Below are 25,864 nucleotides of genomic sequence, written 5' to 3'. Positions count from 1 at the left end.
AGGGATTGAACCCAGCGGTGCTTAATCACTGAGTCACATCTACAGCCCTTTGTATATTTTATTTTGAGACAGGGTCTCACTAAGTTGCTTAAGGCCACACTAAATTGCCGAGACTGGCTTTGAACTCATGATCCTCTTGCCTTAGCCTCCTGAACTGCTGGGATTAGAGGCGTGTGTCACCACACCTGGCATATTTAAGCATATTATGTCTGCAGTTACTCTGAAATGGTTCAGACAAGAAATAATGTTGTAGATACATATTGAGAATATGGCAAATGTAGTAAAATGTCAGAATTTGTGGAATCTGATTGAAGCATATATAGGACTTCTTTGTGCTATTTCAAAATAAAAAAATACCTCCACGAATTGGGAGGAAATGTTCAATATGAGAGATACTCTTTTGGAGTATTTTTCTTAAGGGTAATTTTCTTTACCAGATTTTTCTTTTTAGTCAGTGTTTTTCTTTTTAAGAAATATTTTGTAGATAATCATATAATTATGCCATACATTTATTTCAGACAGTGTATTTTTTTCCACTTAATTTTGAAAGGCAGTAAATGTGGTAATTGTTTTCAGAATTGATCTGGGGCATAGCAGCATCATGGGTTGGATTTGTATCATTATTCCAGCCAGGACACCAACACAGATATACCAAAGGGAAAGACCTGAGTATGATGTAGGCTATGTTACATGGCATTGTATTTTCTATGATGTTGATTTTTCACTGTGGGGTTTATGACCCTCCATTGTATTCCAAGTTATCTTAAAAGGTATAACTATTATCAATCCATTTTTTAAAAAAAGGTATTCTTATTAGAAGGGGGAGTACATATTTAAGCAAATAATAGAATACAACTTCAGGAAGTTTGGTAGTTACTGCACAGAGCTATCTTGGGATGAAATATGTAAACGTCAAGACAAATCACAAATGAAACTGTCAGCAGTACCTCTATCTAGAGGATGGAATAAGGGGGAGAGGATTAGGGACTTTAATGTCTTTAAATTATATTTGAAAGATTATATTTATCTGATATGTATTTATTAATGTATGCCATAGAAAGTTCCCCTTTTACTCTATCCCGCAGATACCCTGTTTCTCTGGAAGTAACTATAGTTAACTGTTTTCTTGCATTACTTCGAAGTTATTGGGTACATATAAAAGCAAATGCATGTTTTTCCTTTTGTTCTACATAAAAGGTAGCCTACCTATGTTACTTTTAAAATAAAACCTTTTTGAAGAACCAACATTGCTATATTAGTTTAAAAAGAAAGATTGAAAGAATGAGATGTAGATAAAGAAGAAAGGTAGTTTTTATGTGCTGGTCCTTATTAGACCTTCTAAGTAATGTGGATAAATGGAACCAGAGTTATGAACTCTGTCCTATATCTTGAAGTATTAAGTTTCAAAGAATTTGGGAAATGTAGAACATGTTCAGGGATTATGAGTATAGTTCCAACTTAATTGTATTAGGTTTGAAATGATATCTCAGTTTTCAGCCTAAATAAGCATAAGGAACAAACACATGTGTTGCTTGCTTCACGTTTTATCTAGAGCAAATTTATTGTAAAGTGTTAAATTATAATTGTGGATTTTTAGGATATCTCATTTATTTAAAAAAATGAATGAATACTGCAATATTCAGCCTTATAAATACTGGAATATTCAGCCTTATAAAGGAAGGAAAATTTTTATATATGATACAACATGGATGAAGCTTTAAGACATTATACTGTATAATTTCACTTATATGAGGTCTCTAGAGTAGTCAAATTTATATAAAGTAGAATATCACTCCTTGAGGAGTGATGAGAAGAGAGGATGGGAACTTACTGTTTGGTAGGTACAGAGTTTCAGCTTGGGAAAATGGAAAAATATGAATAACATTTTAGGTCTTGTTAAGATAGCATATTGAAAATATGATGGAAAAGTATTTGTATATCTACTATAATATAATACATTATATCATAGGTGTTATCTTCAGGAAGGAACTCTGGATCTGCTAAATTAACAAATGGAAAGAAAGGGTAAGTACAGAAAGAAGTTTATAACTTCAGGAAATCTCAAGAAAGTTTTTAGAGCTTTGGGCTGGATTGCATTTTCCCTATTCCAGAAAACTAGATGCACCTCTTCCTTTACATCCTCTGGGGAATAACTTTTCAAATCTACCCAGGTCAATCATTATAGTGTTTTAACAGTCTTTCCAGTCTTCATAATGTCCTATTCATGTTATATATTGTTAGGCAAGCCTTCTTTACAACCTGTGGTGGAAAGAAAATGACTACTTACTAACATATTTTGAGGGGGAAAAATTGTATTATTTATAACACTGTTAATCTTGTTTTCTAGGACCCATTTAAGAAAAATATCACGTTTTAATGCAAATTCTGGCTATCGCACTCATTCTGATTCAGAAAGTCAGGTAAGATTAGACCGAACAGCTATAATACACACTATTTTACTTAGCCTTCAGGTAAAAGCCTAGAAATGGAAATAAAATACAAAGGTAAAGTATAAATTGCCTTGAGGAAATAGGAAGGCTATTGCTTTAAAACATGTTTTCTACCAATAATAAATTGCTTATAAAGAATTTTATTTAAAGTTGCATAATACATATTTTTTTCTATGCACTATAATTTTATATACAAATGTATTTTAAATGACTTTCTCCTTACAGACTGAAACTATACAGGGGCTTGATGGTTGTGCTTCTTTGCTGCGGGACATTTTGAGAAATGAAGATTCAGGTTTTATTTTTTTTTAATGCTTCTTCCCTGATCACCTTTTCTCAATTAAGTAACTTTTATAAATGCTAACAAATTTTGTTTTAATTATTCATAGCTTCAGAAACAGCATATTCAGAAAATAGATGTAACTCCAGACCTTTAGAAGGCAAAAAATGTGGATCTAAAAAGAAAGGACATGAGAAACATATTTTTCCTTCAGTAGTCTGGAAGGAAACATGTAAGCATTATTTTTTCTTATTAAAGATAATCCTTAATTCTGGAGATTTGATAAATTATCAGGAGTATGCAGTTTTCTTTCATTTAAATAATATATTTTTATTTAAGTATATGTGTGCGTTTGTGTTTCTCACTATACAGCTTAGTAGTCACTTTGTTTATTGTTACTTTTCTAAGTAGAAAAGTAGGATAAGAATCTATGGGTTTGCAGGATAAAGTATTTAAACTCAGAATGACATTTAGGAGGCGTATGTATAATTATCTTTGTTTCACCTGTCACTTGTTTTCATAGATAATCACAAATTGGTTGCATTTCAGGGATATACTTATAAATAATAATTGTTTTAAAATTACTTTGTACGTTTATATCCTAAGTTGGTTACAGAACTCAACTTTTTTGAGCTGCAGTTAAGGTTCATGGTACATAAGAAGGTAAGCTTCCAAGTTGGACAGAAAAGAAAGCCTTCCAGTGATTGATGGTTAATACAACCAGTGGTATTTTATATCCTTAGGGTTAACTTTGCTGACTTAATTAAGGGTAGCAGTTCAGCAAACAGTTTAGAACAAGCAAATTTTGATTTATGTTTCTCAAAAAGATATATAAAACAGTGTGGTCCAAAATAATAATTGAATAAAGTAGCCACAATAGGATTTGTTCGTTCCTTCCTTCCAAGTATCCACAATAGGATTTCTTCCTTCCTTCCTTCCTTCCTTCCTTCCTTCCTTCCCTCCCTCCCTCCCTCCCTCCCTCCCTCCCTCCCTCTCTTCCTCCCTCCCTCTCTTCCTCCCTCCCTCTCTCCCTCCCTCTGAATCTGGAGATTGAACCCAGGACCAAGTACAATCTAGGCAAGTGCTTTGCCACTGAGTTACATCCTCAGCCCTTTTTATTTTGGACATGGTCTTGCTAAGTTGCCCAGGCTGGAGTTGAATTTGTGATCCTTCTGCCTCAGTTTTCTGAGTTGCTGGTATTACGGGCACATACCACCACCCCTAGCTATTTCTATTTTTTTTTTTTTTTTTTAGTTAAAATGTAATTGTACATATGTATAGGGTACAGCGTGATATTTCAACATGTATATAGAGTATGTACTGATAAAATCAGGGTACAATGAGAATTCTGAATAGTTCCACAGTTTATGGTGGGCCAGAAATGTCAGCATTTCAGAGCATGCTTACATTTAGTACAAAGGATAAAATTTAGAAAATCATCTGGCTACCCCTGGATATTAAGAGATCAGGATCCAGGCAAAGAGGCTAAGAAAATGGAGGTAAAACATTCATAGGGCTAGATATTATTCTATATGGTCATGAGTTAGAGAATGAAAGAAGAGAAACAGCTTATATCAGTCCTTCCATGTTGGAAGGTCAGTCAATTGAGCCTTATATGTTGACCTGCCCTGTTCAGGAGGATAGGCACTAGCCACATGAAGCTGTTGAGCACTTGAAATGTGAATGCAAGGAATTTTTTGATGTTATTGAATTCTAATTAATAAAATTGAAAACAGCTTGATCCAATTAATAAAACTTATAGCTATCTTTGGAATCACTTGAGTGAATGAATCTATTTTTTTTCAACTGTAAATTTCATTAAGTATAAATTTAGATCAGGTATTTATGATGAAAATTTGTTGTCCAGATTAAGATGTGCTTTGTGTAAAATATATATTGGATTTAGAAAATCTAATACAAAAAATAAAACATCTCGGTTCTCTGTACTACGTATTGAAATATTAATATTTTGGCTGCATTGATTTAAAATGTAAAATATTATGAAAACTAAACTTACCTATCCTTTTCACTTTTAAATGTGGCTACTAAGAATTTTAAATAATATATGGCTTGTATTATATGTCTGAACAACATCAGTCTAAACCAGGGGTCAACATGGTATGGTCAATTTTATTTTATAAATAATATTTTATTTTGTGAACAAAGTTTTGTTAGAATGCAGTCCTGCTTATTTATTCATAGTTTTTTTCTTTTTTAAAAAATTTTATTCTTTTTAGATACATAGGACAGTAGAGTGTATTTTGACATATTATACATTACATGGACTATAACTTCCCATTCTTGTGGTTGTACATGATGTGGAGTTACATTGGCCATAATGAATGACCAGTATGAACACAGGAAAGTTATATCTGGTTCATTCTACTGTCTTTCCTTTTCCCATCCTCACTTCCCTTCATTCTCCTTTGTCTAATCCAGTGAACTTCTGTTCTTCCCTCTTTACTTTGTTGTGTGTTAGCATCTGCCTATCAGAGAGAACATTTGGCCTCTGGTTTTTTGGGATTGGCTTATTTCACTTAGCATGATAGTCTCCAATTCCATCTATTTACTGGAAAATGCCATAATTTCATTCTTCTCTATGGCAGTAATATTCCATTGTGTATATATACCACATTTTCTTTATCCATCCATCTGTTGTAGGGCACCTTGGTTGATTCCTATGGTTTAGCTATTGTGAATTGAGCTGCTCTTAACATTGATCTGGCTGCGTCACTATAGTATGCTCATTTTAAGTCCTTTGGGTATATGCCAAGGAGTAGGATAACTGGATCAAATGGTGGTTCCATTCCAAGTTTTCTGAGGAATCTTCATATTGCTTTCCAGAGGCTTGCGCCAATGTATGGTCCTACCAGTAGCATATAAGTGTAACTTTTTCCCTCACATCCTTACCAACATTTCTTGTTACTTGTATTCTTAATTTTTATTCTGACTGGTATGCGATGAAATCTCAGTGTAGTTTTAATTTGCATTTATTTAATTGTTAGAGATGTTGAATATTTTTTCGCATATTTGTTGACTAATTGTATTTCTTCTTGAAGTGCCTCTTTATTTCCTTTGCCCATTTATTAATTGGGTTATCTGCTATTTTGGTGTTAAGTTTTTTGTGTTATACATTAATGCTTTATTTGAGGTGCAGGTAGGTAGTAAAGATTTTGTCCCAAATTCTGTTGGCTCTCTTCGTATTTTTGATTGTTCTCTATTGTGAAGATTTTTAGTTTGATACTATCCCATTTATTGATTCCTGATTTTATTTCTTGTGTTTTAGGAGTCTTGTTGAGGAATTCGATTCCTAAGCTGATAGGATGGAGCATTGGGCCTACATTTTCTTCCAGTAGGTGCAGGGTTTCTGGTCTAATGCCTAGGTCCTTGATCCACATTAAGTTGAGTTTTGTGCAGGGTGAGAGATAAGGGTTAATGTTATTTTGCTACATATGGATTCCCAGTTTTCCCAGCGCCACTTATTGAATAGGCTATCTTTTCTCCAGTATATGCTAATGGCACCTTTGTCTAATATGAGCTAATAGTATTTATGTGGCTTTTTCTCTATGTCTTCTGTTTTGTACCATTGGTCTTCATGTCTTTTTGGTGCCAATACCATGCCATTTTTATTACTGTAGTATAATTTAAGGTCTGGTATTGTGATTCTCCTGCTTCACTTTTTTTTAAACTATGGATTGCTTTCGCTATTCTGGGTCTCTTATTTTTCCAAATGAATTTCATGACTGCTTTCTCTATTTCTATGAAGAACATCATTGGAATTTTAATAGAAATTGCATTAAATCTGTAGAGTGTTTTTGGTAGTATGGCCATTTTGAAAATATTAATTCTGCCTATCCAAGAATACAGGGGATCTTCTATCTTCTAAGGTCTTTAGGCTTCTTCAGTGTTCTGTAGTTTTCATTGTAGAGGACTTTCACCTCTTTTTTGTAAGATTGCTTACCAAATATTTTTTCCTTTGAGGCTATTGTGAATTGGATAGTTTTCCTAATTTCTTTTTCAGTTGATTTATCATTGGTGTATAGGAATGCAATTGATTTATGGGTGTTAATTTTTTTAAATTTTTATTTGTTATTAGTTGCTCGAAACAATACAATGATCTTGACATATCATACATTTGATTCAAATGGGGTATGAATTCTCATTTTTCCACGTGTACAGATTGCAGGATCACATTGGTTATACAGCCATGTATATACATACAGCAATACTAGTGTCTGTTGTATTCTGCTGCTCTCCCTATCCCCGCCTCCCTCCCCTCCCGGGTGTTAATTTTATATCCTGCTATTTTGCTGAATTTGTTTATGAGTTTTAGAAGTTTTTTTTTTTTTTTTTTTTAAATATTTATTTATTTTAGTTCTCGGCGGGCGAACACAACATCTTTGTATGTGGTGCTGAGGTTCGAACCCGGGCCGCACGCATGCCAGGCGAGCGCGCTACCACTTGAGCCACATCCCCAGCCCAAGTTTTAGAAGTTTTTTGATGGAGTTTTTTTGTATCTTCTATGTATAAAATAATGTCATTAGCAAATAAGGGTAGTTTGAGTTCTTCTTTTCCTATTTGTATCCCTTTAATTTCTTTTTTCTGCCTAATTGCCAGAGTGTCAAGGACTTCATTGAATAGAAGTGGTGAAACAGGACATCCTTGTCTTATTCCAGTTTTTAGAGGGAATGCTTTCAATTTTTCTTTTTCTTTTTTTTTTTTTTTTTAAAGAGAGAGTGAGAGAGGAGAGAGAGTGAGAGAGAGAATTTTTTAATATTTTATTTTTTAGTTCTCGGCGGACACAACATCTTTGTTGGTATGTGGTGCTGAGGATCGAACCCGGGCCGCACGCATGCGAGGCGAGCGCGCTACCGCTTGAGCCACATCCCCAGCCCTCAATTTTTCTTCATTTAGATTGATGTTGGCCTTTAACATACATAGCTTTTACAATATTGAGGTATGTTACTACTATCCCTAGTTTTTCTAGTGTTTTGAACATGAATGCATGCTAGCTATATTGTGTCAAATGCTTTTTCTGCATCTATTGAGATAATCATGTAATTCTTGTCTTTCAAGTTTATTGATATGATGAATTATGTTTATTGATTCCTTTATGTTGAACCAGACTTGTATCCTGAGGATAAATCCTGCTTGATCATCTTTTACTCTCTTTTGAACCCCACTCGATCATATTGTACTCTTTATGTTCTTATATGTGATTTGCCAGTATTTTATTAATTTTTGCATCTGTATTAATCAGGGATATTGGTTTGAGGTTTTCTTTCCTTGATGTGTTTTTTCTGGTTTTGATATCAGGGTGATACTAGCTTCATAAAATGAGTTTAGAAGAGTTCCCTCCTTTTCTGTTTCATGGAATAATTTCAGGAGGATTGGTATTAGTTCTTCTTTGAAGATCTGGTAAGAACTTGGCTGAGAATCCATCTGATCCTAGTCTTTTCTTTGTTGGTAGGCCTTTTTTTTAAAAAAAAATTTTTTTATTTTAATTAGCTATACATGATAGCAGAATGCATTTTGATTCATTGTATGTAATTTCATCACAACTTTTTATTTCTCTGTACACAATGTAGCATTGCACCATATATGCAGTCTTACATGTACCTAGGATAATGATGTCCATCTCATTTCACCATCTTTTCTGCCCCACTCATTGTTGTTAGGCTTTTGATTGTGTCTTCAATTTCCTTGCTTGAAATTGATCTGTTTAAATTTTCTCTGTCCTCCTGCTTCAATTTGGGTTTGTCCTGTGTCTTTAGAAATTTGTCAGTGTCTTCAAGTTTTTCTACTTTATTATAGTATAAATTTTTAAAATAGTTTTATTATCATTTTTATTTCAGTTGTGTCCATTGTGTTATTTCCTTTTTCATCATGAATTTTTATAATTTGAGTTTTTTCTTTGTTAGCTTGGCTAAGAGTTTATCAATTTTATTTATTTTTTTTGAAGAATGAACTTTTTTTTTTTTTGTTTCATTGAGTTTAGCTCTGATTTTAATTATTTCCTGGTATAATATTCTGCTTTTGGTGTTGATTTGTTATTCTTTTTCTATGGGTTGGAGGAGTAATGTTAGGTTATTTGGTGACTTTATATTCTTTTAATGAATGACTTCAATGCAATGAACCTTCCTCTTAGAACTTCATAATGTCCTTCATAGTGTCCCAGATATTTTGCTATGTTATGTTGCTATTCTCATTTACCTGTATTTTTTTTTTTTTTATTTCATCCCTGGATTTCTTCTGCTATCCATTAGTCATTCAACAGTAAATTATTTAATATCTGGTTGTTAGAGTTGCTTCTATTTTTTATTTTATCACTGATTTTTAATTTCATTCCATTATAATCTGATAGAATGCAAGGTATTATCTATATTTTTTGTATTTGCTAAGAGTAGCTTCGTGGTCTAAGATCTGATCTATTTTAGAGAAAGATCTGTGTGCTGCTAAGAAGAACATGTATTCAGTCATTGCTGGATGAAATATTCTATATATGTTTGTTAAGTTTAAATTATTAATTTCTTTTGTATGGAGAATGTATTCAGTGGTGAGAGAGGTGTGTTAGACACCCAGTATTATTGTGTTATGGTCTGTTTGATTCTTGAAATTGAGAACAGTTTGTTTGATGTATGTAGATGCTCCATTGTTCGGGGCATGAATATTCTTATGTCTTGTTGATGTATAATTCCTTTAAGTAGTATGAAATGTCTTTCTTTGTCCCTTCTGATTTATTTTGGTTTGAAGTCCACTTTATATGATATGAAGATGTAAATCCCTGATTGTTTATCCTTTTACTATGAGTCTGTGGATGTCTTTGCCTATAAGGTGAGTCTCTTGGAGACAGTACATTGTTGAGTCTTTGTTTTTAATTCGATCTGCCTTTATATATATATATATATATATATATATATATATATATATATATATATATATATTTTAGTTGTCTATGGACCTTTTATTTATTTATATGTGGTGCTAAGAATCGAACCCATACCTCACACATGCTAGGCAAGTGCTCTACCACTGAACCACAACTCCAGCCCTGTCTGTGCCTTTTGATTGATTTGTTTAGATCATTTACATTCAGTGTTATTATTGAGAAATAATTTTTATTCCCTGTCATTTTGATTTATTTCTGATTTTTAATTTGAATTAGTTTTGCCTTTGATTGACTATTGGTTTAGTGTAGTTTCTTCCTTTGCTGATTTTCATTTTTGTTTTTCATTTCTTCTTCATGAAGTATCTTATTGAGTATGTTTTGTAGTGCAGGCTTTCTAGTTGTGAATTCTTTTAATTTTTGTTTATCATGGAAGGTTTTTAGTTCATTGGCAATTCTGAAGCTTGATTTTGCTGGGTATAATATTCTTGGCTGGCATCCATTTTCTTTCAGAACTTGGTATATATTATTTCAAGACCTTCCAGCTTTGAGGATCTGGGTTGAGAAATCAGCTGAGATCTGGATGTGTTTCCCTTTAAATGTGACCTATTGTTTTTCTCTGTCAGTTTTTAAAATTCAATCCTTATTCTGTATTTAGGCATTTTCATAATAATGTGCCTTAGTTTGGGTCTGTTATAATTTTGTATATTTGGGGTCCTGTAAGCCTTCTCTATTTGATTTTTCCATTTCATTATGTAGGTTTGGGAAATTTTCTAATATTATTTCATTGAAAAGCATGTCCATTCCTTTGGTTTGTATCTCCTAGCCTTCATCTATCTCAATAAACCTTAAGTTTGGTCTTTCCTGGTAATCCTATATTTCTTGGAAGTTCTGTTCATGGTCTCTTAACATCTTTTCTCTATGGTAAACTTTATTTTCAAGATTATATATATTGTTCTCATTGCCTGAAACTCTGTCTTTCAAGTAGTCTAGTCTGTTGGTGATGCATTCCATTGAAATTTTAATTTGGTTTATTAATTTCTTCATTTTGAGGATTTTTTTTTTGCTGATTTCATTTTAGAATCTATCTCTATTGAAGTGAATTTTCACTTTCTGAATTTTCTCTCTGATTTTACTCCTTACATTGTCCTTTATCTAGCAGATTAGTTTATATACATTCTAAACTCTTTCTCTGACATTTCTTCCACTGTAGTGTCAATGGATTCTGTTATTGAAGTTTGTTGGTTTGTTTGGGGCAATTTGTTCCCTTGCTTTTTCATGTTTTTTCTTTGTCTACCCATCTAACAATATGGATCTGAGGCAGTAGTTTCTACCCTATGGACTTATCTGTACCTGAAGGTCTCCAGTACCTCACCATTTAGGGGGAGATAAATAATAACAACAGGAGCTGGGGTTGTGGCTCAGTGGTAGAGTGCTTGCCTAACACATGTGAGGCACTAGGTTCAATCCTTAGCACCACATAAAATAAATAAAGTTATATGAAAAATAATAACAACAATCAGTTCAAACAATGTATACCATTAAACCAAATAGTTTCTGCAATGACATCTACAATGTTAGTTGTGACAATAAACAGTAAAGACATGCTAAGTTATGAGTAAAATTATCAGCGTACAATAAAAACAGTAAGTTTGTAAAAGGGTTTACAATTTCAAATGTTGAACAGGGAGAGAACGGAATGATGTAGGATTTGATGATTATGAGGGAGAAGAAGAGAAGATAGTAGTAAAAAAATTAAAAGAAGTGAAAGAGAATAGTAGAGATTGGCTGTGAGCAGAAGCAAGAGAGAGAATCAAGGGAAACAGATAAGTGAGACAAAAAATATATAAAGTAAAAAATTTAAAAATTAAAAATAAGAGTACAAAACAAAACTGAACTATAATAGTCAAACATCCTACTCCTCAAATTATTGATCCATGAAAAACAACTGGCTTCAAAAATGCTAGAAATAAAAAAATAAAGAAAAGAATATGTATAAATGTTCATGAATCATTAAGGTCACAAACATTGAAAAGAAAAAAAAATCTTGATGAGAAGTTAAGGAATTATTTCCATTGGAATTCAGAAGATTCCCAGCTTTCCTTCTTAGCAGTGTCAGGGTGGGGTGTCTGGAGTGAGGGAGGTAATCCTGTAGGTGGAACTCCTTTAGGCAGGGTTTAGGTTTAGGAAGGCTCCAGGCTCTTCACTGAATGCCAGTTGGTCTGGAGATTTTAAATCAGTGCATCTCCAGGGCCCTGCACTTGCTAGTCCATGTTGGAAGGCTCTACCCTAGGGATCGCTCCTGGATTCTACTTGTGTGGTGGAGGAGCTGATTCTTAGTCCACTCCGTCCCCAGTGGACCCCATGTTTCCTGGTCTCACGTTTAGTCTCCAAACTCAATCTTTCCTGTCCCCCTACCAACCCTTTTGAATTCCCAGGCAGGGTGGTCTCTCCCAGCTGGTCTTACAAGCAGCTGGTTTGGACGGGGAGGGGGAGAGCTGGGTGGGTTGCCACAACTAGTGTTCCCCTGTGTAAACCCCTCTCAACGTTTGATTTTCTTCTGATCACTTAGGCACACTTACTGAAGTCCTCTTAATGTGTATAGCCCTCTTAATGTGTATGAGGTCTGGAATTTGTTCTCACAAGTTTTATTCTCACAAGCTGATAATTAGTCTTTTTTTTTTTTTTTTTTAAGAGAGAGAGAGAGAGAGAATTTTTAATATTTATTTTTTTAGTTCTCGGCAGACACAACATCTTTGTTGGTATGTGGTGCTGAGGATCGAACCCGGGCCGCACGCATGCCAGGCGAGCGCACTACCGCTTGAGCCACATCCCCAGCCCCTGATAATTAGTCTTATTGTGTCGTGAATCCTAACAGAGGACAGAAGATTACTGGATCAGAGACAAAAAGACTCTTTTGTAGCATAGCAAGTGTCATGTATTTTGGGTTTGCCAGGCCTGTATTTCAGATGAAACTTGGGTTAGCCAGGAAATGGGTCCCTTAGCTTCCAGCCCCCAGACCATGGCTGCTAAATGGTTCCTTCCTTTGTCTTCCACACCAGCCAGGAGATACACTGCTTCTTTCCTGCATATGGATATTGTGCAGTGACTCAGGCCTCCTCAAAATGCAGGTTCCATCAATTTCCTTGTCCCTCTACTTTGCTCGCTGAGGGACCACTCTGGCTGGTGCCTTTGGCTGTGGCAGTGGCTGTGACATTAAGGATTTCTTTCTTATTATAACCAACCATCTGAGTCTTTGATCTGCTTTGAATGTCCAGTATTAAATTCCAGTAAAGTACCTCCCCCGCTTTTTCACTCCCCTTGCTGAGAAGCTGCCTATCTTCTTTATTTGGGTCATGCCATGTAGCAGCCAGAAAAGCAACCTTCTCTATTTTGCCATTTCAAAACCCCCCTATTTATGTGTTTTCTGTGACTGGTTTTGTGTTTCAGAGTTAGACTTTTGAGTTTTGACAGGAAACTGGCCCATTAAACCTAATACATTTACTGTCTGACATTTTAAGAAAAAATGAGCTCAACCTGATCTTACCTCTTTGCACAGAAGCCCTTGGATGGGGGCCCAATGGATAAAGAAAGAACTGGTAGTACCTATTCCTTCAGTCTCCAGGGGACCCTTCCTCAAGAAATTCTCATTTGAATATGTGATTGACAGTGGGTATCATGGTATCGACTTGTTGGATTCTGACTTCTGTCAGTCAGAATTCTAACAAGAAACAAGATGGCAATATCCAATATAATTTGAGGAGAGTTTCATTACAAAGAAATGAATCAGGTAGTGAAAACCATAAGAGATTGTGCTACCTAGTGCTAGCAACAGCATCAGAGCTGTCATTAACACTAAGCCTTAAAGAATTAGGAGAGACAAAAGATTACTGGACCCAGAAGGAGATACTATTTATAGAGTAGACTACCTTGAGAAGTGCAGCTAGCTTACAAAACTAGCTCATCAAGAGGGAGCAGGAAGAAGCACTCTGACTTCATTCTTCTTCCTTTCTTAGATATGCCAATTGATTGGATTGATTTTTATCCAATTTGATTTTTATTCTCACAGGTTGGTAAATTAGTCTTATTGTGTCGCAAATCCTGACAGAGGACACAGGTTACTGGATCAGAGACAAAGGACTCTTTTACAGCATAGCAAGCAGTGTATCCATCAGCATATTTGCATTAGTTCTCCCTAACACCTTATTAGGGGGTAGGGGGTGGTAATGTGATGGAACCAGATACATGCTGCACATGCTTTGGGTTAGGATAGCAGCTAAGGAACACTGAGCTTGAGAAATCTGTCACTATGATAATAAACAGTAAGCAGATATGTCCAGAGGGATACATTACCTCATCTTCAGGTTTGCTGACTACAAATACAACCCTGAGAATTGGCCCAGGTAAAGAGCTTAAGTCAAAAAACTTTGCTTTCTCAGCATACACAGGAAGATGTGTAGGAGCAAGAGAGACCCATGAAGAATTGTCTCTTAACAGTGTAATCCATATAGATCAGCATCCCTGGAAGAGCAGGGTGGAGACCAGTAGAGGATAGATTTGGAGTGGCAGATGAAAGAAAACTGACATTTTGGGTTCCTAGCATTAAATTCTTATTTGGATTAGAGTCAAATCAGCAGTTCTAACCTGTGATCAGTACGCAATATTCTTATTGTTCTTCCCCCACCATACTTTCTTCATCAGAAGGAAGGACCTACTTTCATAGGACAATCTTCTTTAGGGTTACAGTATTAGAAATTAGGTCTCATTGATAATTTACTCCTAAATTCAACTCACTAGAAGAGAATTCTCCTTCCCTCTTGTTCTTTAGTTTACTAACCTGTAATGCTATCTAGAAAGGAACATTTTTTTGTTTTTTTTGGTGTATGTGTGGTAAAGTAGGGGTTTTTGCTCTGTTATCTTAATGCTCAGTGATATTCTTCTCTCTCTTTTTTTTTTAGAGCAAGAGAGAGAATTTTATTTTATTTTATTTTAAAGAGAGAGTGAGAGAGGAGAGAGAGAGAGAGAGAGAGAGAGAGAGAGAGAGAGAGAGAGAGAATTTTTAATATTTATTTTTTAGTTCTCGGCGGACACAACATCTTTGTTTGTATGTGGTGCTGAGGATCGAACCCAGGCTGCACGCATGCCAGGCGAGCGCGCCACTGCTTGAGCCACATCCCCAGCCCTGATATTCTTCTCTTTTACCTCTCTTCCCAACTGAGATAATCATAAATAGAATTTTAAGGAATCTATTTCAGCATGTTAACTAGTAGCTATCATTTTAATTTTAACATATTCCATCTTGCTGTTTTTTTTTTTTTTTTTAACTGTCTTCTGGGGCACAGCCTTCTTATGTACTTTCTGTCTGGGACCTACTTGATTTTTGAATGTCTGTGGAGTCGAGTAAACCTATTCAATGCATTCTGGTGAAAGAGGCAGAGAGGCAGTTTGAGAAATGTATTGAGCTTATATGAAGTGCTTCTGACATTTAAAATTTTTTTTTTTCTCTTGAGAGAGGACCTTGCTGTGTAACCCAGGCTGGCCTTGATCTCAAGATCCTACTGTCTTAGCCTCCCAGTTAGCTAAGACTAAAGGCCTATACCATTGCACCTGGCCAAAAAAGTTTCACTTAAATAAACAACTTTTTAGATTTGATAACTGTTGAATGCTTTTGTGATTATGCTTTTAATAACATATAGATGCTTTTTGACCTATGGTGGTGGTATATTTTCCATAAATCCAGTGTAAATTAAAAATATTGTAACTTAAAGAAAAATGCCTAGCCTACCGAACATCATAGCTTAGCAACACAATTCATTGAAAAATATGTTTAACCTCATGATTGCATGGCTGCCAGGAGCTATAGCTTTTTGGTGCTGTTGCCTAGCATCATAAGAGAATATGGTACAACCTAGAAAAGATAAACATTCACAATCTGAAGTATGGTTTCTACTGAATGCATCTTGCTTTATAGCATTGTAAGATAAAAAAATAAAATCGTAAATTGAGCCATCATAAGCTGGGGGCCATCTGCTCTCTCTTTGAGAAATAAACCACACAGGCAGAATCTTTTGAGCAGTGATTGCCCTATCAAGGCCAGATGTTCTTTTGTATTTCAAATTATAATAGGTATCCAGTTGCTTTTAACTGCACTAGATGCTCTTTATTTGGGTGGCAAGACTGACTTGCCTGTGCTTATATATCCAAGCAAAGGCCACCACTTGTACAACACCTAGAATTCATGGACTGAAAAGGTTTCATGGACTGAATAAATGAATGCCTTCCTCATGAGTTCTAATCATTAATTAAACATTGTCATCCTGATCTGTTAGGTAAAGTTTTCATGGAAGGTGCTTTGGTGTCATTAAGAAAAGCAAGAACATATACTTATTTGTGTTTATATAGTAATAAACCCATTTTATTGCTTTGTTTTTAAAATTAAATTATATAATAATAATTCAAATGTAATATTTCTTTTAAATCCATTTGTGGTTTCTAACTTGTCCTGGATTATTTGCTTTAAGACTTTATACCAAATGTACAAATATTCACCATTATCAATAGAGTTTCATACAAACTGAGTTTTTAGAGGAGCAAAATAAGTCATTTTATTAGAGGACTTTGATTTTTAAGAAGTATGTTTGGAGTTAAAATTTTATGTTGGACGATGACATCTGCTGGCAGAGGCATAATATTGTACGCAGCTCAGCTTGATGAGAGCCTGTAAAATGACCCCTTGAAAAGAAGGAATAAGAGCTATTGCATTTCAAAGTTAAAATATTCTAGATAAGAGTACCTTTCCATTTAATTTATTATAAAAATTATATTTGTAGTAAGAAGCAATACTTGCTTTACAGGGATCTATTAACCAGCGCTTTTTTTTTTTTTTTTTTTTGGTAACTCATTTGTTCAGATTGTGAATATAACAATTACTGCTTTTGGTTTTAATCACCTCTTGTTCAGTGGTATATTATCATCAGATAGCAATATTTATGGATAATAAAGTATTTACTTAAGAGTTTGCAGCTATCTGATGTTGTAACATTTAATGAATTTTTACTGTGTACTGTACATTGATTTAAGAACTAGGCAAGTGTTTACTTCTTACAACAGTCTTAAAATATTTTTTTAGAGTTTTTTAAAAAATCTTTTTTAGTTGTAGATGGACACAATACTTTTTTTGATTGATTTATTGTTATGTGGTGCTGAGGATCGAACCCAGTGCTTCCATGTGCTAGGCAGGCACTCTACCACCGAGCCACAACCCCAGCCCTTAAAATACTTTTTTAATTACCATTTTTCTAATGAGGAAGAGGAAGTCAATAAAAGCTAAGCAATTTGCTCAAGGTTACTCAGTAAGTAAACTTTTGAAATTGATATAGGCACTCATTTCTGTTAGGTTTATACAAGAGAGTAGAATTGTTGTGTCATAGATTATATGTATGTTTGGCTTTGATAGGTACTACCTCAGGCTATGTATTTTTCTAAATTTATTTTGTACTCTGATAACCTGTGATCTACCAGAACACTCTCATTTCTGCTAATATTGTTTTGTGAACATTTGTGGAGGGCATTTTATTAGACAGGTAAGTAGAATTCAGATTTTTATATCAATTTGTTGAGTAGTACTATATAGAAAACTTGTTTTTTATTTATTAGTTTATTAATACCAAGTTTCTATTTTGTATAATCCCTTGGTCCCTTTTCTGTACTAATCTCTCTCTGATTTTCATGGGATTTCTTCCCCTCTTCCTGTTTCTTCTCTAGTTTCCATGTGAGAGAAAACATATGACCCTTGACCATCTGAGTTTGACTTATTTACTAATTAGACATAATGATATCTAGTTCCATCCATTTTACTGCAAATGACATAATTTCATTTTTCTTTTATGACTGAATAAAACTCCATTGGGTATATATACCGCATTTTCTTTATCCATTCATCCATTGATGGACACCTACACTGATTCCATAGTTTGGCTATTGTGAATTGCAATGATATAAACATGGGTATGCATGTATCATTGTAGTATGATGGCTTTAATTCTTTAGGATGAATATTTTTTTTTTTAAGAGAGAGTGAGAGAGGAGAGAGAGAGAGAGAGAGAGAGAGAGAGAGAGAGAGAGAGAGAATTTTTAATATTTATTTTTTAGTTCTCGGCGGACACAACATCTTTGTTGGTATGTGGTGCTGAGGATCGAACCCGGGCCGCACGCATGCCAGGCGAGCGCGCTACCGCTTGAGCCACATCCCCAGCCCTAGGATGAATATTGAGGAGTGATATAGCTGGCTCATGGTTTCATCTCTAGTCCTTGGGGAAACCTTCATACTGATTTCCATAGTGGCTGTACTAATTTATAATCCCACCAACAGTGTAAAAGTGTTCCTTTATTTTCCACATCCTTGTCAGCATTTATTATTATTTGTATTCTTGATGATTACCATTCTGACTGGTTTAAGATGTAATCTCAGTGTTATTTGCATTTTCCTAATTGTTAATGATATTGAACGCATTTTCATGTATTGACCATTTTATTTTTTTATTGAGAAGCATCTATTTAGTTCATTTGCCCATTTATTAATTGGGTTATTTGATTTTATTGGTGCAAAAGTTTTTTGAGTTCTTTACATATTCTAGATGTTAATCTTCTGTCAGAAGAGTAGCTAACAAAGATTTTCTCCCATTCTGTAGGTTCTCTCTTCATATTCCTAATTGTTTCCTTTGCTGTGCAGAAGGTTTTGAATTTGATGCCATCCCATTTATTAACCTTTGGCATTATTTCCTGAACTTTAGAGGTCCTATTGAGAAAGTTGTTGCCTGTTCCTAGATATTGAAGTGTTGACCCTGTGTTTTCTTCTAGGAGTTGCATAGTTTCTGTTCTAATTCCTAGATCTTTTCATCCATTTTGAGTTAATTTTTGTGCAGGGTTAGAGATAAGGGTGTAGTTTAATTCTTCTACATAGGGATAACCAGTTTTCCCAGCACCATTTGTTTAAAAGATCATATGTTTAAAAATACTCCTATGTATGGCACTTTTGTCAAGGATCAGATAACTGTTTCTATGTAGTTTTGTCCCTGTGTCTTCTATTGTACCATTGGTCTCTGCGTTTGTTTTTATGCCAGTACTATGCATGTTACTATAGCTCTGTAGTATATTTCAAAGTCAGGTATTGTGATGCCTTCTGCACTGTTTTTTGTTTGTTTGTTTTTTGGCTTAGAATTGCTTTGGCTATTCTGGGTCCTTTATTCTTCCAATTGAGTTTTAAGACTGTTTTTCTAGTTCAGTGAAGAATGTCATTGGTATTTTGATGGGGATTGCATTGAATATGTATATTCTTTTTGGTAGTATGGCCACTTAATAGTATTATTTCTGCCTGTCCATGAGTATTGAAGGTCTTTCCATTTTCTGAGTTCTTCAATTTCTTTCTTTCTTTTTTTAAAAAATATTTTTAGTTGTAGATGTACACAATACCTTTATTTTTATATGGTGCTGAGGATTGAACCTAGTACCTCACATGTGCAAGGCAAGCGCTGTATCACTGAGCTACAGCCCCAGCCCCTTTTTCAATTTCTTTCTTCAGTTTTCTGTAGTTTTCTTTGTGGAGGTCTTTCACTTCCTCGTTTAGATTTATTCCTAGGTATTTTATTTTCTTTGAGGCTATTGTGAATGGAATTGTCTTCCTGATTTCTTTCTCAGATTCATTGTTGATGTATAGAAAACTAATTGATTTTTGTATGTTGATTTTGTAACCTGCTACTTTGCCAAATTTATTAGCTTAACAGTCTTTTAGTGGAGGTTTTTGGACCTTCTAAGTATAGGATCACATTACAAACAGTGATAATTTTACTTTTCTTTCCAATTTTTATCCCTTTTATTTCTTTCTCTTGCCTAATTGCTGTCGCTTGAATTTCTAGCACTATATTAAATAGGAGTGGTTAAGAGTAGACATCCTTGTCTTGTCCCAGATCTTGAAGGAAATACTTTCAGTTTTTCCCCATTTACTATGAATTTGGCTTTGTTTTTTTTTCATATATAGCCTTTATAATGTTGAGGTAGGTTCTTTCTATCTCTTTTCTTCAGTGTTTTTATTTTTTTATTTTTTTTATATATATATTTTTTTTATTTTTTAGTTCTCGGCGGACACAACATCTTTGTAGGTATGTGGTGCTGAGGATCGAACCCGGGCCGCACGCACGCCAGGCGAGCGCGCTACCGCTTGAGCCACATCCCCAGCCCTCTTCAGTGTTTTTATTATAATGGATGCTAAATTTTGTCGAAGGCATTATCTGCATCTATTGAGATGACTGTGATTTTTGTCTTTCTATTTATGTGTTAAATTACATTTATTGATTTACATATATTAGACCATCCTTGCATATCTGGAACAAAACCAACTTTGGACCTGGTGTACATTCTTCTCATGTTATTTTATTAAGAATTTTTTATCTAAGTTCTTCAGGGATATTGGGTTGTGGTTTTATTTCTTTGATGTGTCCTTTTCTGGTTTTGTTATGAGTGTGATACTGGCTTCCTAGAATGTATTTTTGGTAGTGTCTTATCTTATGGAATAATTTGAGGAGTATTGACATTAGTTCTTCTTTAAAGGTTTGTTTGGTAGAATTCATCTGAGAATCCATCTGGTCCTGGGGTTTTCTTTGTTGGAAGCTTTTTATTATTGCTTCTATCTCAATACAGGTTATTGGACTGTTTAGGTTTTCCATTTATTTCCTCTTGATTCAGTTTTGTAGATCATATTTGTCTAGAAATGTATCCATTTCTTCTAAGTTTTCCTATTTATTGAAGTGTAAGTTTTCAAAATCATCTCTAATGATCCTCTGTATTTCTGTGATGCCTTTTTAAAAAAATCTCTAATTATATTAAAATGGATTTTCTCTCTTTTTTTTTTCAGTTAATTTTAAGGGCTTATAAATCTCATTTTTTTTCCCCAGAACCAATTCTTTCCTTTCATTGATCCTTTGAATTTTTTTTTTATTCTCAATTTCATTGATATCAGCTCCGATCTTTATTATTTTCTTCTTTCTAATGGTTTGGAATTAGTTTGTTCTTTTTCAAAGGCCTTGAGATGCATCATTAGGTTGTTTATTTGGGATCTTTCTGATTTTCTTATGTAAGTACTTACTCATAGCTATAAATTTTCGTCTTGGAACTCCCTTCATAGTGGCCTAGAGGTTCTGGTATGTTGTATCACTATTTTTGTTTGAGTCTAAGAATTTTTAAATTTCTCTCCTGATTTCGTCTATCACCCATTCATCATTGAAAAATGTATTGCTCAGGATGCTGCAGTTGTGACTCAGTGTGAGCACTTACCTAGCATGTGTGAGGCACTGAGTTTGATCCTCAGCACCACATTTAAAAATAAATAAATAAAATAAAGATATTTAAAAAGGGGTTGGAGATATGGCTCAGTGATTAAATGTCCCTAGTACCAAAAAAGAAAAAAAAAGAAAATTTAAAAAAAAGTATATTGTTCAATTTCTATGTTTTCAATCTCCATGTGTTTATATAACTTCTGTAGGGTCTTATCATGTTGGTTTCTAATTTCATTCCATTTTGATCTGATAAGATACAAGGAATTAACATCTTTTTTTTTTTTTTTTTGCATTTGCTAAGTGTTGTTTTTGGCGTATAAGTTCACTCTTACTGATTGATCTCAAAACTCCTAAGTTTTTAATTGTTAAAGCATCAGGATTATTATATTCTGTCTTTTTTATTCCCTTTTCCCCTGAGAATATAAACTGGACTAGGAACTAAGTGAAGGATTTTAGAATACAATACCCTTAAGACAGATATTATAATTGAAGGAGAGGTTTTACAAAGAGCATTTAGTGGGGACTATTAAAGAATTAGCATAAATTTTTTACTGGAAAAAGCTTAATTCACCACTTTCAAAAATAATTCAGGTGTTTTTCTTTAGGGAATAATAGTGCTAAAGCCCTTCTGTAAAATGTGTGATGAATTGAACTACTTTTGAAAGTCCTTTTTTCCCCTAAGATGTTATGGTAAATGTTTTTATTACAAGAACTTTTTTCCTTTTTCCATTAGTATCTTCAGATAATAAAAAGCAGATACTTAATGAAGCTTCTGCTGGAAGTGAAAGAGACACATCAAGCATAGCACAAGATTGGTCATTGCAAGATCATTATAGAATGTATTCACCAATAATATACCAAGCCCTCTGTGAGCATGTGCAGACTCAGATGTCAATGATGAGTAACTTGGCTTCGAAGAATTGTTCTAATGGAATTCCTGCTACACCTTGCCATACTGAGTCTGGTACTGGTTAGTATGAATGATGTTTTTTAAATACTGGATGTAACCTGTGATTAAATTGTTTCATTATTATATAAGCAATTCGATATGTGAATGACTTTTCCCTTCTCTTACTTTTTAGAATATCAGGCAACATCACGTTCTAGTTATGGCTGTTCTACCTCTACCCCAGCCTGGTCACCTCAGCGGTTGCCCTGCCCTCCAGTGGTTCATTCTGTGTGTATAGTTTTTATATTACACAAGTGTTAGTTTGCTTATAGAAATTGGCATCTTAGGAGTGAATATTGAATTTTATTAATTCTTAATGTGCTAGTATGTAAAAAACAATTATTTTTTCAAGTTATTTTTTTATTAGAAAAGTTTGACCTCTTTTTTTAGAACAATAGCGAGAATGAGGGGAAGAAATCAGTAGAAAAAAGAAATCAACCGTACCAATCAACCAAGCACAGCTGCACTCTGATATAGTACTTTCGAGTCATTTAATTATCTTTGTAGGTTTTGTTTTCTGTTTATTTGTTAAGCTTGCTTTCTTTTTAAAATAAGAGTTATAATTAAATTTATAGCTTTAAATATGCTTTTCATTTATTATAAGCATGTTTATATCTTTTCTGAATAAGTAGTTAATGTTGTATTTTGTGGATATACTATAGTCCAACTACATATGTATTTAAGTAATAGCCAATTTTTTTCTGTAATATTTCTGTGAGTATATTTATGCAAAGGTTTTTTGTATGTTTGAGCTTCTTTTCTTTTTCTTTTTTAATTTTTTTTTTTTTTAGTTGTAGATGGGCACAATACCTTCTTTTTATTTTTATGTGGTGCCAGGGATCGAACCCAGTACCTCACGCATGCTAGGCAAGCGCTCTACCACTGAGCCACAACCCTGGCCCCTTGAGCTTATTTTCTTACAATGCAATTTCCCAATTTGCAAATGTTTGTTTTGATCCAAAAGTGGACAAATTTTTGCTACCTCTAAAGTATGTAAACAATCTATTTTAGTCATAACCTTATAATGTTCCCACATTGCAAACTAGAATCTTTATTGTAAACTGGAGAAATCCAGTTTGCTTTTAAGCTGAAAATAACAGAAAGTTAGTTTCTAATATTTGAAAGCTATTTTCTAATATTTTTCATTTGAGTTTGTTATAATTAATGCCTCCACTAAGTGAATGCTCACAGTTTTGATGGCTTTTTTTTTTTTTTCCCTTGCTTCAGGAAGTTCAAACTGATGATGATAACCAGTCGGCATCACAAAGTAAAATAATCTCTGTGAACCATTCTGATGGCCCAAGGAATTCATTTAATATCAGTCCTGGAGTTCCATGTGGCTTGCCCCAAACTGACAAAGCGGCTATTCCAACATTTCAGCAGCCAAGTCTTGCTAATTGGATTCTGACACAACAAGGAGTTCCTAAGGAAGCAGACCTACTAAAGTGTTTTCAAACACATATGTCTCTGTTTCAATCTCATGAAAAGGAAACTCTTCCGGACAGTCAGACACACCGAAGCTCCACTCAATCACAGCTAGCTTTCTTGGCCACTAATGAAGAAAGATGTGCCAGAGAACAAATTGGAGAGGCCACAAATGAAGGAAAGTATTTAAACATACATGTGCAAGATACAAAAACAGTCAAGGATGTACAGAAGGCAAAAAATGTGAACCAGACTGCTGACAAAGTTAGAACTATAAAATATTTGTTGAGAGAACTCAAGGCTCTGATAGCAGAACAAGGTAGATGAGTTCTTTCTTCATACTACATACTTATTACCATAACTATTTTGTATAGTATGGTATTATGCTAAATAGCTGTGTCATATTGTCTAGCTATGATTCAAATTTAGAATAATTTCCCTGAAGTTTGTGGTGTTTTTCATGGAACTATGTCTTGAACTAATAAGGAAATTTCTGTGGTATTCTTATTTTTTTAGGTTTTGATCTCTTCTTTCCTATGAATTTGAAACATGTTGGGAAATAGTAAGCATTCAAAGTTTTGCTTGCAAGTGTGTATTCATTCCATTTGATCCACATGGATCCTGAAAAGATTCAGTTAAAGAGAATTTGTAGAGATAAAATTAGAGTGGTTAGAAGACCCCTTAAAATGATTAATTCCATGGAGTAGATTGCTTAATTTTCCTTTTTAAAAAAGACACAGAGATTTCCTTCCCATTATTTCTTTAATAACTATTATATTGTTTATCAAATTGCACTTTGAGAAGTAACCCAAACCTCTTTTCAGTCTGGTTTTAGGATTTTTCTCTTAAAAATAATGTCTTTGAGCCAGGGTGTATTTAATTTGAGAGAGATATATATATATATAACCCCTCCCCTCCCAAAGTAAGGCTTTGCTTTGAATGAGTTACAAATTTGTCATCATGAAAAACATGGTAATTGATTATGGAAGTAATGACTGAATATATAACATTTGCAGAAAGACATACTCATAATCATAAAATACTGCAGGGACAGCCACATATTTAGCAAATTAAAATTGCTGTGTTTTCAGACCATCAAATTATTACTCTTCTCCTAACCAAATACTTAATCATAATAATGATAGTAATAGTGATATTACTTATCACTCTTTTACACTTACTCTGTGCCTTGGCTATATTTTTCATGAATCACTTCATTTAATCTTCACAGCAACCCTGTGAAGTTCCATCATTTCCCCATTTTACAGATGAGTATATTGAGGCTTGGAGAACAACATCTCATTTAATCTTCTGAACTACCCAGTGAGGTATTGTTATTACTTCCATTTAACCATGAAGATACCCAGGCTTCAAGAGATAGTAATTTAGATGCTGGTCAAAGGATACAAAATTTCAGATAGGAGGAATAAGTTCAAGAGATCTATTGTACAACATGGTGAATATAGTTAATAAAAATGTATTGCATTCTTTAATATTGCCAAGAGAATTCTAGTGTTCTCATTTCAAAAAATAAGTATATGAAGTAAAGCTACCCATTCCACAATGTATACATATTTTAAAACATGTTGTATGTGATAAATATATGCTTATTGGTCAATTTAAATGCATTAATCTTTTTAAAAGATTAATTTAGTTTTTAAAAAAGAGTCAAGTGATTTGACTAAGGCTATAATCTAGGAAGGGATAAGGCCCCAGTCTGTCCCTTGAAAATTCATAAGCAAACACAGTCAGTCTATAGTGACTATAGAAGATGGCTCAGTGATTGGATATAGTTGTTTACTATGTACATGTATTTTTCATTAGGATGTTAAAATGCTTGTGGAGTTGAATAAGTTTTTGTAATTTGAATATACTTTCAACCTATTGAATGTTTTGAAATTGGTTAATAGGTAATTTTAAATATTCCCATTCCACAGAAAATTTGAGAATTAAGAATCATAAATAAAAAGGACAAAAGAGCTAATGTACCTGTATCTGTTTGCTACTTCTTAAAATATTTACTATGCACAATTAATAACCAAAATGTTAAAATTGTGGCTGGCTGTATTAAATCTATTTTATGAAATCAAATAATGAAACTTAGCAAGCCATCCCCCTCAGTATTTGCAAAATGAGTCACCTAAAGTAAATTAATTTTTATAACAGGATCAGTTAATTTTTATAACATGAATTTTTTCATGTTTGTACTGTATTCAATTTTAGGAAACCCTATAGCACTCAGAAGTCCACTATAGACTTTGATAAGTGTGAATTAGGAGATAATGTGTAAACTACTGTCCTCCTTGGCTCAAATGAAAAAATATAAGCTATTGATTTAAGATTAACCTTTAATTTACTAGATTTAATTTCTTTAGAATTTTTCTAAGTAAGTAGGAAAGAGGAAAATGGGATTTGTATATAAATTCATAAATAATTGAATTAAAATGTATTTATAGCCAAGTATGAACATACCTATAAAGATTTTCTTTTATAATTATATGTACCAAAGGGCTTGTCCAAAATCAGTTTAAAATCTTGATTTTA

At 33.8% G+C, this 25,864-nt stretch overlaps 1 protein-coding gene across 2 annotated transcripts in view; it reads left to right on the top strand.

Annotated features, from left to right (window-relative positions):
* Positions 1 to 25,864, top strand: part of CCDC14 (coiled-coil domain containing 14) — a 59,730-nt gene that overhangs the window by 5,634 nt on the left and 28,232 nt on the right. For both annotated transcript variants that reach the window (XM_081301766.1, XM_081301765.1), the window contains exons 2-8: positions 1,970 to 2,025; positions 2,348 to 2,420; positions 2,676 to 2,745; positions 2,840 to 2,962; positions 21,680 to 21,916; positions 22,029 to 22,123; positions 23,123 to 23,639. In XM_081301766.1, the coding sequence (XP_081157892.1) occupies positions 1,970 to 2,025; positions 2,348 to 2,420; positions 2,676 to 2,745; positions 2,840 to 2,962; positions 21,680 to 21,916; positions 22,029 to 22,123; positions 23,123 to 23,639 (1,171 nt within the window). The remainder of the gene's footprint in view (positions 1 to 1,969; positions 2,026 to 2,347; positions 2,421 to 2,675; positions 2,746 to 2,839; positions 2,963 to 21,679; positions 21,917 to 22,028; positions 22,124 to 23,122; positions 23,640 to 25,864) is intronic.

Source organism: Spermophilus citellus (genome assembly GCF_964194105.1).
Source record: "Spermophilus citellus genome assembly, chromosome: 7".
Classification (NCBI taxonomy): domain Eukaryota; kingdom Metazoa; phylum Chordata; class Mammalia; order Rodentia; family Sciuridae; genus Spermophilus; species Spermophilus citellus.
Note: the sequence above shows the minus strand (reverse complement) of the source record. Positions and strands in the feature narration are given on the sequence as shown.